Here is a 15548-nt window from a genome sequence, read left to right as displayed (position 1 = left end):
ACTTCAGCCCTAGTTAACAATCAGAAAATTTAAAAACACAGCTCTTTTTTATCCTTGTCTCTTCATTGTGAATGGTCTGTGAGTGGGCCATCTGAGAGTAGCCTCACCCCATGTCCTGTGTTGTTCGGTGTACCTCACCAGGTCATGTGTTAATCAAGAGAGCAAGCACATAATGGAGCCAGTAGAGCTGGTTAGAAGCTCATCTTTTGAAAGTAGACAACAGAAGGCTTCTGACAGCTTATTAAATATTTTAGGGAAGCTTAAATCAAATCAAATCGTATCACATTCTCCAAGCTATTGAATATCTTGATGAACAAACTATAACAGAGCTTCAACAGCTGCTGTGGGTAACGGCACCACTGCCAATTTAGCAGTCAAGCTTTTCAATAGGCTTTTAAAAAACAGCTTTACAGTAAATGCATAAATATATCATGAACAAGTTCAGGTGGTTTTCTAATTGATTTCCTCAGTGCAGTTAAGTTTAATTAAGGCAGGATTCTCATGATCTTGGAAAGCCTAAATATCAGTAGATTTGAATATTGTGACTTTCAGGGGGTGTTAAAGTCATTAAAATGACTGAAATCTTGATCTGATTGAGAAGGCAATGAAATAATTTTATTGAATATGTTTTTTTTTTCTAGTTATGTTATAGTATGGATATATATACATACATATCTTTATATCTTTGTTTGTTTAAATAATTGGTTGACCGATATTTTTTTATTTTTTATTTGACAGCCGATGCCGATATATTGGAAAGCAGGGGGGCTGATATAAAGCCGATATAATAAAAAACAAAACAAATTAATTAATATTTAAGAAATTTGAAATCATTTGACAATGGATTAAAAAAATAAATGTGTAAAATAATCCTACTTATACTTTAGATGACAAAGTATTTTTCACAAATAAATAAATATTTAATAAAAATATAATGAAAAAGGAAGTAAACACTGTGACCAACGGCACTCAGTATTCTGGGAAGACTGTGTGCATTGGGAATCATATTTTTAAAATAAAGACAGGATAACACTCATTTTACACACAGCAAACAGTAAAAATGACACAAATATGACACTGGGCAAATGCATAAGCATCATAATTTGAAATCACGAGTTTAAAGTTTAAAGCATTCAATTAACATGGACCGACCGTCACGCAGAGAACACGCAATCATGCTGGATAAAAATGCACACTTCACAAGATCTCACAGCTGGATTCAACTAAGTTTGCAAGCTTTGTGATATTAAATGTTCATTAATCATTCAAAGATTTGTTTAAATGATATAAATGCGTATATGCTTAATGCTGACAGCAAATGAGAAAGTATTATGTTTGCCTATTACTAATAGTTTAAAAGCAATCGTTATAATACTTTTTGTATACATTAATTCCTTTGTTTAACCATTCTATCTGATTAAAAGACAGATTTCTATCCATATTAGACAGAACTGTTAACGACGACGGCAAACAAAAAGTAGAATGTGAGCACCGTGTGTTCAGGCGCTGCCGTTCTCAGCGCCATCAAAATAAAAGTCCCACCTCGAACACATCGGTCAAGCAGAAAAACATATAGGCCGATGCCGATATTTGCAAAATGCCAAATATTGGCCGATATATCGGCATTGGCGATATGTTGGTCGACCACTAGTTTAAATAGTAATAATCATGTAAATGTCACATGAATCCGTGGATATTTATTGGTCTTAAGACATGGAATTTTCATGTTATTATGTCGCTCTGTAATTTGTTTCTGTATCCTGCTGCAAAATCAAACAAATTAAACCCGTCCAGGCGACTGTTATCTACAGGTTGTGCACAGTACAAATACAATGATATAGGAGGCTAAGTAGTGAAAGGAAGAGTGATTTGTGTGAAAAAGGCAAAGAATATTGATGTGAGTTTATGTATCATAAGTAGATGGTATCGCCATCCATTTCCTTAACCCCTCCTCCAGTCTGGGTCTCCATGGCGATGATCTTTGTCAGATATGACCCCCAGAGATGTCTGACTAGCTTCAGGTTTACGTAGAAAGTGTGTGTTTACCTTTTTGGGAACACTGAGAAATGCCACCAGCAAGAAATATTCTTAGCTGACCTGCGCTTGACTTTCATGTTTACGGACTCCGTTTGTGTGTGTGTGCATGTGTTGTTAGCTTTTATTTTAGGCAGTATCAGGGCTTTGACACGTTTGTGCAGTTGCTCAGGGCAAAAGCTTTCTCTAGCTGCAGATCTGATTCTCCTCAGAAGAATTTGCGAGTTTGTGTGTGTGTGTGGGGGGGAGAGAATCGCTCAGTGCAGGAAGTGACTCTGGCAATAGAGAGAGATGGATGAGGGAACGTCAACTCTTGCTGTGTATGTGTGTGTGTGTGTGTGTGTGTGTGTGTGACTGTTTTAGAGAGAATCAGCGCAGGAAGTCTGCCCTGATAATCTGAAGATGGATGAATGAATATTATCCATTGTGTGTAGATGCAGTTCGTGTGTGTGCGTGAAAGAAAATATGATACGTCTCTACGGGCTGCCTGTCATACTGTACGATTCCCAGCAGTCAAATCATGCTAATGTTATTGTTGACAATATTTCGAAGCAAATATTTTAAAATCTTAAAACTATTAACATGTCTGTCATATTCTCATGGCATTTGAATAGCGCAGCCCCACCCTACATTATTACCTTTAATTTAATTAAAAACTTCATTCCGTTCAGATTTATTTGTAAACCATATTTTGTGCAAATGATGCAATGCAAAGACATTAAAATGTCAGTTGGCAAACATGAAAGATTAAAAGCAAGGTTGGTGCATAATTAAACAGGAAATTATGTAACTAATAATGCAGTTACAGAATAACATAAGGAAGACATGCACATAGATCAAAGAGAATATGATATGTTAAATTAGAAACAACACAGCAGTTAAACCATATGCAATAAATACATAAAATAAAGTTTACAAATAAATAAAATCAGCCATATTAATAATGAAAACAGATCAAATGTTGTGCTAAAAATGTGCATGTTTTGTTTAAAGCAATCAAGAATGTGATTTCTTCTAACAGCCATTGGAGAGCAATGAGTTTTACTACTGACTGCTGGGACGCCAGTGTTAGGAGACCAGAGAGACCCGTTTGAAACGATCCTCGCAAGCTTATTAGATATGGATTTAGGTGCAAACCCATTAAGGGATCTGTACACCGGTAACAGAAATTTGAAATCAATCCTAAAATTTACGAGAGGCCAATGAAGGGACTTTAAGACATGCGTAATGTGTGCTTTCATTCTGCTCTCTGTCAGCGCTCGTGCTGCAGCATTAATTTGTAGTCTAGCCAGGCGTTCTGGGGAAAAGCAGACCGGAGAGCATTGCAGCAGTCCAGACATGCATCAATCTCTCAGCATCTGCTCGAGAGAGAAGCGCTTGGACTGTGTTTCTTAGCTGATAAAAAGCAGTTTAAGTGGCCTGTCTGATGTGGGCCTCAAAATTCAAATTTGTGCACAACGATACACAGAGGATTTTAACATGAGACTTAGTATTCAAGAGAGGATTTTCGCATTGTAGACAGTTTCACTCTCCGCTCTTTATCCCTGACTAACAGCCCTTCGATTTTCTCTTTCTTTAGTTGGGGAAAGTTCAGTGACACAGAGTGTTAATACTGTCCATACATTGATCCATCTCTGCATTGAGCTGTCGAAACGTATACAACTGTCTATGGTTAAAATGACCGATGCAGATGCAGAGATACACAGTTGTATATCAGCAGCAAGAGTATGAAAATCAGTCTAGACCGAGTTAGTTTCGCCACCCTGAGAGCTAAATATAAACATTTAAATCTCTAAAGCCTGACACCATTGGAAAACATAGTGCTACTATCAGAATATCTCAAGATGCTCTCAACAGTGAACGTGACTTTAACCTCCACGGTCTAAGTGGGTGTCAACAGCGTTTCAGGAGAGGAACAGTTCTTCACAATCTACTGCAAACTCTCTTTCAGTGTTGGTTTCATTTAGGTATCGATCCAACTGATTCTAGATGGTTTGGGGGAAGTTGCGGCCTAGTGGTTAGAGAGTTTGACTCCTAACCCTAAGGTTGTGGGTTTGAGTCTTGGGCTGGCAATACCATGGCTGAGGTGCCCTTGAGCAAGGCACCGAACCACCAACTGCTCCCCGCGCCGCAGCATAAATGGCTGCCCACTGCTCCGGGTGTGCGTTCACGGTGTGTGTATGTGTGTTCACTGCTGTGTGTGTGTGCACTTTGGATGGGTTAAATGCAGAGCAAGAATTCTGAGTTGGCTGTATGTCATGTCACTTTCACTTTTTTCACTTTTTTGAAGTACATCAGATTTTGCAAGTCAAATGGATTGTGAATAGAGCTGCAAAAATTATGCTATTGTTGATGACTAATAAATGGTTGATAGTATACATCTGTATACACTAGTGTGGTCAGTAAGATTTTAATCTTTCTGAAAGAAGTCTCTTATACTCACCAAGGCTGCATTTATTTGACTAAATAATAATAATAATAATAATACAGTACAGTAATAATAATAAAAAATTAATATTCAAAATATTTTTTATTTTACTATATTTTAAAATATAATTCAGAACAATATAATTCAATGCAAAGCTGAGTTCTTCAGTCTTCAGTGTCATATGATCTTCAAGAAATCATTCTAATATGCTGATTTGGGGCTAAAGAAATGAAAATTTCGGACCCTCCGATACATATCATTGATTTTGTTATTCTTTATTTTTCATTATTTGATGTAATGTGGGTGCAGAATGAGATCAAGACCTTTTATTGTTGAAATCTGCTATGGAGAAAAGATTATAAAATGTAAAAAAAAAAAAAAAAAAAAAAAAAAAAACTCCTCTTGCTTAGAAAGTGCCTGAATATTTTTTTTTTGGTATTATGTAAGAGAATGTGTAAGTAGGCTGAATAAGTAAAAATATCCAATATTGGGCAATTCCTGAAAAAAAAAAGTCATCAATGTTTTATATAATATAGCCAACTCAAGAACTTTACAGCAAAATATAGCTCCTAATAAAGAGAGGCTTTATTCTTTACTTGTTTCTAAATGATACAAGAACAGCATCTCCAAACATAAACTGTGTAGTCTGGAGCACAAACCCAATTAGGAGCACAATTGTGCATACATGACTGGGTTCGCGCCCATGTTTGTGTCCCCTCTTGGCAATTTGTTCTCCTACACTGTAATCATCATAATCGTCTGATTACAAAGACTTATTCAGCACTCCCATAAGAAACCTCTCCATCTGTCTGCTTAAAGTGTAGGTTTGCGTCTGCTTCCGTTCATTCCCACACAGATTTTCTTAGTGGCCTTAAACCCTCTTTACATGTTCAAGTAAGTTCCGTTTTGATTAAAAATGGTTCGATCGGCTTCCTCTACTAGACTTCACATGGCTAGAGCCTCATGAGAGCAGAGCGAGAGAGACAGATAAAAGAAGCTTTCATCACCGCTGCTGTTAACTAACAGACTTTTAATTGTGTTTGTGTGTGAAGACGTTGCCTCCAGTCTGCAAAGTCACCACCGCCTCCAATTGGCACTCGCTCTGGCACGACATCCAATCAGCAGGCAGCCTGCCAGAGACTGACAAGGATTTAACTCACACACCCCTCCCACATCACTTAGTCATGCCGGGCGTTTCCGCATCAGCCAATTAGTAACCCATTACCAAAGCAACACAGAGTATACACGCTAACGAGCATTTGATGGTAATATTTAACTTCTATTTCATCAATGTCAGGATGTGAGCGACATTCTCTCTCTGTCTGTCTCCCTCCTGTCTGCTTCCCACAAAGTCTTTAACCTGTCTGGTCATTTCAAGAGCTCCTTCTATCCTTCTTCATTTCTTCATCAGTCCACTCTCATCCTTCATTCTTTCCTTTTTCAGCCATACTTCTGTTGCTATCCGTCCCCGTCTTCATCTTCGTTTGACTCTTCTTCTACCCTGTACGGTCTATCGGTTCTCTTTCATCCCGTGTTCATCCGTTCCACCTCTTCTTTTCATCTGTCTCCTTTCGACTGCGTCTCTCCTTTCTCTCTCTCTCTCTGTCTAACCACATCTTGTTTTCCAGTGGCCCTCCCCTACCTGTGCGCACCTCTGTTGAATGCAGAATGTTCTTTTCAGGCTCAAAGGTCATTGAAAGGTCATGGTTAGCGTTTAGATTCTGGGAAGTAAAAGCTGAAAGGGAGCCATGTTCTCTGGAGAGAGAGAGCGAGAGAGAGAGAGAGATTCTGTCAGTGCTAGAGCACTGAATAAGATGTATGCAGGGCAATTCAAGCACAATATTGTCTGACTCCAATATTAGTTTCCTTCTAATCCCTCCTCTTATAGATCTATCTATCTATCTATCTATCTATCTATCTATCTATCTATCTATCTATCTATCTATCTATCTATCTATCTATCTATCTATCTATCTATATTATTAAACAAAATAGGACCAACAAAAGCAACAACAATGAGATTATAACCAGTGGCGGACTGGCCATCTGGAGCACTGGGAGTTTTCCCAGTGGGCCGCTGTACAATGTGGGCCGGCCAATGCATAAATATAAAGAATGGATTATAGTAAATGTAGGCTATGTAGCCTATATCCGTCCATCGGTCGAGATGAATGGCCTGCGCAGCCCACTTGAGTCAAACATTCAAATTAATTTAAATTAATTTAGCACACTCTGGCTCATTGCAGCGGCTAAAAAGTGCTTGTCAATGTCAAAATGTTTTCGCCAATCAAATTGAAGAAGGCAGGATTTACTTTTCACAGCACACCTCACAAAAGCTGAGCTGTGCGGCATTTAAATGCGAGCTGAGGTAAGATAAAAATTATATAAACAGCTAGACGTGATGAGACAATTCAGCAATATTTGTAAACGGTTTTCAATAAATGTAAAGCGACAGACATTAATTTTTAGGCATGCAAACTACTACTGAATTTCTGAATATCTCAGAACCATACGGTTCTCTACACACGGTTCGGCACGCGCTAGGACCGTGATTCTTCTTAAATCTGACCAAGCATCTGTTATATGGTTTGCTATAAATAACACGTAAAACAAACAGGGTTCGGCTAATGTATGTTTCTGTTGATGTAATTTTACGTGTCTAAGAAAATTTTTCAAAAAATATTTCAAAAAACTGTAAAAAATATAATCCTATATTACTCTAGAACATTGTAAATCTGAAGACTTTCTCTTTCAAGTGCCATGATTAGGAAAGTTCTAAATAAGATATTTTAATATGAACATTTTATTTTTTTTAATTTTTAGGCTAAATTACATTTTTTTCTGTGATCAAAGCTGAATTTTCAGCATCATTACTCCAGTCTTCAGTGTCACATGATCCTTCAGAAATCATTCTAATATGCTTATTTGGTGCTTAATTATTGTCAATTATGATTTGTGCTCAGTTATTAATAATGGTTCCTATTATTATCAATACTGAAAACTGTTTTTGTTTCTTAATATTTTTGTTGAAAATGTGACAAACATTTTCAGGAAAAAGAGACAGTTAAAGAACAGCATTTTAATATATAAATAATTTGTAATAAGTAGCCTATATATTTACTGTTACTTAAATCAATTTAATGCAAACTTGTTGAATAAAAGTATACATACATTTTTTTTTTTTAATCTTACTCCAGACTGAATGGTGATGTAAAATATTTTCCACAAAAATATAATGCAGCACAACTTTTTCAATATTGATAATAATCAGAAATGTTTCTTGAGCAGCAAATCAGCATATTAGAATGATTTCTGAAGGATCATGTGACACTGAGGACTGGAGTAATGATGCTGAAAATTCAGCTTTGATCACAGAATATATAACTATATATTTCCACAGAAAACAGCTATTCTAAATTGTAAATTTCTATATTTCACATATTACTGTATATTTACTGTATTTTTCATCATCATAACATTTTTCATAATATATATAAAAAAACTTGTCCAATAGAAAGGCACAATAAAAACAGCCCACATTCTGCACTGCATTTCAAGTCTTCTAGAGCATAGCAGAGTAGGGACTGATATTATGGCATTTAACTTTAGTGATATTAAACTGTCCCGCAATGTAAAAGATATAATATTATTTAAAAATTGCCATATAAATTAGGGAAGACAAATTATGATGTAAAGAAGTATGACAGTCATTCATTAATGTTAATAATAAAAATAGTAATAATAATAAATCAGTATTGTGTTATATTTATATGTAAGTAAGTGGTGTTAAAAATAGCCCTAATGAGCTGCTGGGTTTATGATGTGGTGGGCTGCTCTGTGCCAAAAAGTCAAAAAGCCACTTTTTAGCCAGTCCGCCCCTGATTACAACAATAATATATAACAGAAATGAAAAGAATAACACACATAGCTCAAAATGACACAAAAATTGCAGACAGGAATGTGTAATAATAATTAATTCAACAAGCACAATGTGTTTCAGGGTAAAACACACGAACAGCTCCTGATCCTTTGTTTTCAGTGTCTCAGAGTAGCTTGCTTTTCAGTTAGTGCTGTCAAACGATTAATCGCATCCAAAATAAAACTTTTTGTTTACATAATATATGTGTGTGTACTGTGTATATTTATTATGTATACTGTATATAAATACACATGCATGTATACATTTTAGAAAAATATTTTACCTTCATATATTAAATATATTTATATATAATAAAAAATATATGAATATAAAAATAGAGATGTAAATACATGTAAATATTTTAAAAATATATACTGTATGTGTTTGTATTTATATATAAATAATAAATATACGCAGAACACATACATATATTATGTAAACAAAAACTTGTATTTTGTATGCGATTAATCGTGATCAATCATTTGACAGCGCTATTTTCAGTAAATGCTGCTCCATCTCTGCATGTTTTTTAAATTTTAAGTCAATTATAATGTGCATTTAGAAATGCAACATGCCCCAACCATGTATATGTATATGACCTATTAGCGTTTTATTCTATCAGCCGATATACGTCAGCCGTCCACCATATTGGAATGGTCAAAAACGCTCCGTGGACACTAGAAAGTTGACTGTATGTCTACAAACCTAGTTATATGCATATCTGTATCTGCAAGAGACTTTAGCAGATGATTTTAGGGCGGATGCGTCGACATGTCTGGAGCAGTGGAATGTGGCATCTACCCACCTATTAGATGCAAAAAAAAAAAAAAAAAGTGTTACATTTCAATTAAACAGTCAGTTTAAAATCTAATATTTAATGTCAAACAACAAATATTTCAAAAATCTATATTTTGGTCAATATTATTCCACTGACATTCTTTGCTGCCCTTTGTCAGGTGGACACACTGTCTGAATGAGTCTTTATGTAGAGGTTGGTGTATTTTGAGTGTTTTTCTTTTCTCACAAAGGATTATTTATTTATTTTTTTTTACCATTGTAAATTGACGTTGCCGATTGACTAATTGATAAAGGAATTCCTTATTTTTTTCATTATTGATTACCAATTTTTACAGTATGGTTATTGACGTTATTATTTTCAGTATCAATTGTTTGTTGCACCCCTAATAATTTAGATTGGTCATGAAAAAGCAATGATAGTTCTAATGAGAGGAGCTCCAGATGACTGTTACGACATCTTTAAATCAAATTGGTTAGATATCATTTTGTCTTCTTTCTTATGAAGTACTGAATGCATTAAAACTGGATGCACTACACTGTCAAAGGAATCCATATAGATTTAATTAGAGCTAAATTTAAGCTAATTCAGAATGTAAGATTGATTGGGTTAACTGCAACAAAAAAAAAAAAAAAAAGAGAGAGAAGTGAATCCTAATGAATTATTTGAATCTATTGACTGGTGTACTGTACAGTGAGACAAGTTAATTTCATGATTTAATTTGCTTCATTACCAGACGGTTGTATAACTCTTGAGTTTGTTTCCTTTTTTCCCTGGTCTTTCACTTTTTTATCTCCTCTCTTTTCCTCTATCTAAGCATCTCTTTATCTCTTCATCTCACCCTCCATCTATCGTTCTCTCTATCTCTCCCTCTTCTCTTTCATTTGTCCTCTGAGTCCTTCTCTTTTCTTGGTGGTCGATGAATGTTTGGCTAAAACATGGGGTGGTTTTTAGTGTTTTTGCTTTGTTTTGTCCTTCATGCCTCTTTAAATGTATTTCTACTGAGCAGCCGTTTGTTCTCAAGCTGTTTCATGTATCGTGTTACAAAAAAATTGCACCACTGAAATGAAAGTTTAGAGTACATTTGAACTGCTGTTGTTTGTTTTCTGTTTCATCGCCTCTGTTCTGTTCTCTTTTTTTGTTCTTTGTGTGTGTGCAGTGTGCTTCGAGTGAGTTTTTGAGATTACTGAGTGTGTGTGTGTGTGTGATATTGTGAAAGTAAGCAGAGATGGATGAGAAGCTGTACCAATCTCTGGCACGGCCCCACCCCGGCCTGGAGCTCAGTTACTCCAGCTCATCTGAAGAAGAAGATGGTACCAGCCTTCATCACAAACACTACAGGGAGGCGCACACCCACACCGATTATGAGCCTGACCGCAGATTCACCTACAACAGCCACAAAGTCCGCAGGAAACCCTTGGAGCAGCCCCAGAAAGGTAGGGCCTTTTGTTTGTGTGTGTCAGGATTGTGTGCCATTCAGAATAGAATGTTTTTTTTTTTTTTTTCAGCAAATTGTAAAAATAAACAAAACAAAATAAAAACAAATAATTTTTTGAAATTTAAAGAATGTCATATGTATGTCATATAAGAAATCTTTTGTTCACCAAAGCTGTATTAATTTGATCAAAATACAGTAAACATTGTAACATTGTGAAATGCTATTACAATTTAAAATAACTGAATTCTAGGGCTGGGCGATATGGCAAAAAATTTAAATCATTGAACATTTGAAAATAACTTTTGACCGATTTACGATTTTTTTTTAATGATTTTTAACTAGTCACCTTCAAAATGTAACTACAACATGATTCAAGTAACTTTTTCTTTATTAGCCCTCTAGTTAAAGAAAAATCTATTCCAACTGCACCACACATGAAGTTGTCAACATTATGTAAATGTTTAAATAAATGTAACAAATCACTTGTTAAATATCTTTTCAGAAAAGAAACTACAAACTATCTTGTACAAAATTGTCTTATAAGGTATAACACCAGTAGACTATTTTTAACTATAAATTTTCTGTAAAAACAACAGATATTTCATATTGCAAACATGAAATATAAGTCATACAGTAGTAGCTCTTTACAGGTTTTTTATTTGTTTGCGCTGCTTTTCCATTGTTTTTCTATGTAAACATGGATGCATTTGACTGTTGCACCCTCATCTTTTGCAGTGTCTCATGCATAAAATGTTCATTCTAAAATGCATTCTAAAACCACAGCACTCAAGTTAAAAGAAGTTCACTCCTATCTTCTTGCATGTTTTTCCTATTCCACTGCCCGCTTCGCATCTTTGTCAACACCAAACTGCGTTCTGTGTGAATGGTGCCTAGCGATATATAAATGACTTTTGATCAAACCACTGCATCCTTTCTGAATAAACATTTACAGTCTTACTGTAATCTCAAAAATTAAAGTTTGTCAAGAAAAAGATTATGGCAATACAAATAAAAATAAAGCAAATAGTAATTCTTATTTTAAATTTTAAAAACACAAAAAAATAAGAATATAATTGTTGCGGTTTATAATTTAATTTAATATGAAGAGTAGCTTTATTCATAGTGATCAACTCATATAACGCTTAAAGGCTGTCAAACTAAATTTCCACGAGGATATGTGTGCATGCTTGCTTGTGTCTGAGTGAGAGAGACAGCATTAAATGATGACCCATAATTAATGTCCCTCTACATTTAGTAGATGGGCACTGGAGCTGTTATCACAAGCATCTGACATTGCATGAAAGGCTGCATTATCTAAAAGAGATCATAGGTCCAGAGTTGTTTTGTTTGTTGTTATTGATGGTTGCTTTAATGAAAGTGATTATATGGCATCATTTCTTAGTGAGGAACAGGATTCTTTGAAAACACTCACTGTAAATTGAAATGAGCCATCAACTGACACACACACACAAACACACACACACACACACACACACACACACACACCAAACATCAAACACTATTGTCATTAAATAATAATATGTTTTACTTTTGAAAAACAATTTACAATTTAAATTTTAAAATAATTTTAATAATATAATTTATTTCACCCTTTATTCTTCTGCCTTTGATATTCTACATTCATGGAGGCATTTTTTCTTGTCTGAGTCCCAAGGGTGGAATATTCCCATTAATTAAAGGATTCCCCACAACTGAAGAACAGACACAAGCAATGTTCCCTTTCGTTTTTATTCTTGCTGAATAGAACTTAGTTTTACTGAACCCTTCAGCCTCCTAAACAGATACATTTGGGGGATGTGTAAATTGTTTTTGATTAAAATTCAAAATTACATTAATAATATAAAAAAACTCCTGAATGATTATCTATTATGTATTATATACTGTACATCATTAAATATGTATGATTAAATTATGGATAATTAATAAAAATATATACTTAAAAATAAATGATGTTATCCAAATGGCATACATTTTATTTGTTTACTTGTAAAAAAAAAAAAAAGAAAAACAAGACAGAAAAATAATAACGCATGGCCTCTGTGGGTTTCCTTTTGCAAACGATCAACTCCACACAGCACTTCTCAAAGCTTCATGCTCATACTGAAAAAAATAAAAATAAAATAATACTAATAATAATAATAATGGACATGCAAAAAGTTTAAATAGTGCCCATTCATTTATTTGTTTCAAAAATGTCAAGCTATTTCGAACATATATTTAGATTACCCTCAGCGCTGAATTTTACCTCTCAACTGTAGAGTTCCAACATCAGGATATATATATATATATATATATATATATACACAATATATATATAATATATATATATATTATACACACACAGTATATAAAATATTCATATACATACATAAGGTGGTGGTTGTGCAAGCTACAGTGACGCTTTTTATTTCCTCAATGGAATTATTCAAATGTTACATGCAGAACAAAACATTCCGTTCCAGTTACCACGGAAACAGCTTTATAAAGAGAGAGAGGGCTAGAGAGAGAGATGGAAATGGAGACAGAGAGAGAGAGAAAGGAGGAGAAATTGAAAGAGATGTAAAGAGAGGTCTTTCACCCATTCCTCTTACCCTAGCTTTTTCCATCCATGTCTGCTCGTGGACGAGTGTGTATGTGTGTGTGGGTCAGGCCGAGAAGCAGGGGGTCATGTTCTCAGTGAAGGACGGAGAAGTGCATCGTGGGCAATTAGTACTGAGATGATTAGAGCAGTGAGAGGGGTCGCCACGGAGACAGGAGTCAGAGAGGTAGAGGAGAGGAATCTTAAGGACACTTGAGTAAATAGCTCACTTCTCACACGCACAGAGGTCTGAAATATCACACTTCCTAAACACACATCAAGAGCCCATCACCTTTACCTGAACAAATGAAGAGAAGAAATATGAAAAGAAGAGAATATTTAAGGCCAAGAGAAGAAATAAGATAAGATGATGAAGGGATAAAAGGAGGTAGGAAGAAAAGAAATGACATAAAATAAGAAGAGGCAGCACAAGATGAAAAGAGACTTTGAGAAAGAGACTAAGGATGCTATGTGTATGTACATACACTTGCACAAAGTGCAGTTCCCTAACTAGTCCAAAAAGGCCAGTCAGTATGTGATGAGATGAGAAAAGAAGACAAGGGGAAATGGGAACAGGAGAGAATGACAGCGACAGTTTTTGTTTTTAAAATAATGTGCACTATCATTCAAAAGTCTGTCATTTATAAAGAAATGAATATTTCTAAACTGATAAATAAATAATAAATTGACCTTAAGGGAACTTTATAATGTTACAAAAAAAATTCAAATAAATGAATAACATTCTATTAATTAAAGAATACTCATTGCAATCAAATCAAATTTTCATGATAACAAAAAACATGTATATTTTTTGCCTCATTCTGTAATAAGAAGCAACACCAAGTCACAAAATGAAGTTATTTCAAACACTCATCTGATGTTGTGGGGTAAAATCTTGTTATTAAATGAGAGAAGTCGCTAAATGTTATCAATGCTTTGACAATATAAAACTTTTTTTTTTTTTTTTTTTTTTTTTTTTTTACACCATGCCAATAAAGCTACTTCAGAGAATCTTTAGAGAATATGGTTTGTGTGTGCATGCTAGAGTGAGTTGATGTACTGTAAGCCTAAAAATGAGAGAAATGTAGTGATAGTACGCACACATGTTGTGTTTCTGTGTATGAGTGTGCATGTGTGTAAACCCATATGTGTCCTACACTCTGAGATTCTTGGGGGAATTTAAATGGTTTTCACATTTTGTGCAGTTAAAAGCAGAATTCTTTTTTGTGAAATATTTATTTGAGGGTTATAAGCCATTCTCCGTCTCCGAAGAGCGAAAAAAATAGTTTCTCAGCCAGGCACCAGAGATCTCACAGTCAGTACACAGCTCCAGCACTGAACTCTAAGCCACTAGACTATGTGTGTGTACTAAAAGTTTGTGCAGTACATTCTATTAATTTATTCCTTTCTCTTTCTGATTTTCACAGATTTCTCGGACCCCTCCCAGACAGGGTTCCCTGATTTCCAGACTGAGCTTCACGCAGCCAATCAGGAGCTCGCTTACCCTAGAGGCATGTCTGCCGGTGTCCCTTCCGATCCCGAATCCGAGGGCGGTGCCTCCCCTGACCACGCCCTGCGGTTGTGGATGCAGGAAGTGAAGTCAGAGCACAGTTCCTGCCTGTCAAGCCGAGCAAACTCTGTCCTGTCCCTCACCGATACGGAACAAGAGCGCAAGTCTGAGCCAGAGAACGGTACAAGATTATTTGATATTATATACATATTATATTATTACACATTTTTTGTAGGTCAGCCAGATAATGGTGGTGATGATGATGTTATAATATTTCATTCTTGTGCGTGCGTGTGTGCGGGTTACTCTAGATTGCCCTCATCAGTGTATGACTTTACAATTTTAATGAGAGTTGCCGCAGAGGGAGATACACATGCAGTTAAACAGACTTCCTAGTCTTGCTGCGCACACACACTCACACACACACACACACACACCACTTTCTCTTTGCTACTCAGTGATGCAATATTTATGCGTAAACTACACTCTATTATCTCACACTCTTACTCTCACACACATTAAGGTTATGTTCTTGTTAAACACACTTACATAAGGTTGTATTTGATTGACCTCTGCGGGAGCAGACCATTGTCTTGGTGATGATTTGGTACATCTGCTCATGTAGCGCTTTCATCTCTCCACACAAAGGGTTCTTACTTCTCCAGATCTGGAGTTTTATCCACAGTCCTTCCTCGCACATCAGGGTTGGTGCTTGTAGTGTTTTTGTCTTCAACTGTAGTACTTGACTTGGATCCACTATCTTCTGCTTTGCATCTCTCTTCCACGCACATAATGTATGCGCTGTCTTATCAAAGTCGCTTTGA

The 15548-nt window shown here is 35.5% G+C and overlaps 1 protein-coding gene across 3 annotated transcripts in view; it reads left to right on the top strand.

The window, feature by feature from the left end:
* Positions 1-15548, top strand: part of LOC109102647 (teneurin-1-like) — a 138227-nt gene that overhangs the window by 25009 nt on the left and 97670 nt on the right. For all 3 annotated transcript variants that reach the window (XM_042723704.1, XM_042723702.1, XM_042723703.1), the window contains exons 2-3: positions 10337-10613; positions 14642-14905. In XM_042723704.1, coding sequence (XP_042579638.1) covers positions 10406-10613; positions 14642-14905 — 472 coding nt within the window. In that variant the 5' untranslated portion in view covers positions 10337-10405. The remainder of the gene's footprint in view (positions 1-10336; positions 10614-14641; positions 14906-15548) is intronic.

Source organism: Cyprinus carpio, chromosome B5, assembly GCF_018340385.1.
Source record: "Cyprinus carpio isolate SPL01 chromosome B5, ASM1834038v1, whole genome shotgun sequence".
Taxonomy (NCBI): domain Eukaryota; kingdom Metazoa; phylum Chordata; class Actinopteri; order Cypriniformes; family Cyprinidae; genus Cyprinus; species Cyprinus carpio.
The sequence above is the reverse complement of the archived record's forward strand: the minus strand, read 5'-3'. Positions and strand labels throughout refer to the sequence as shown.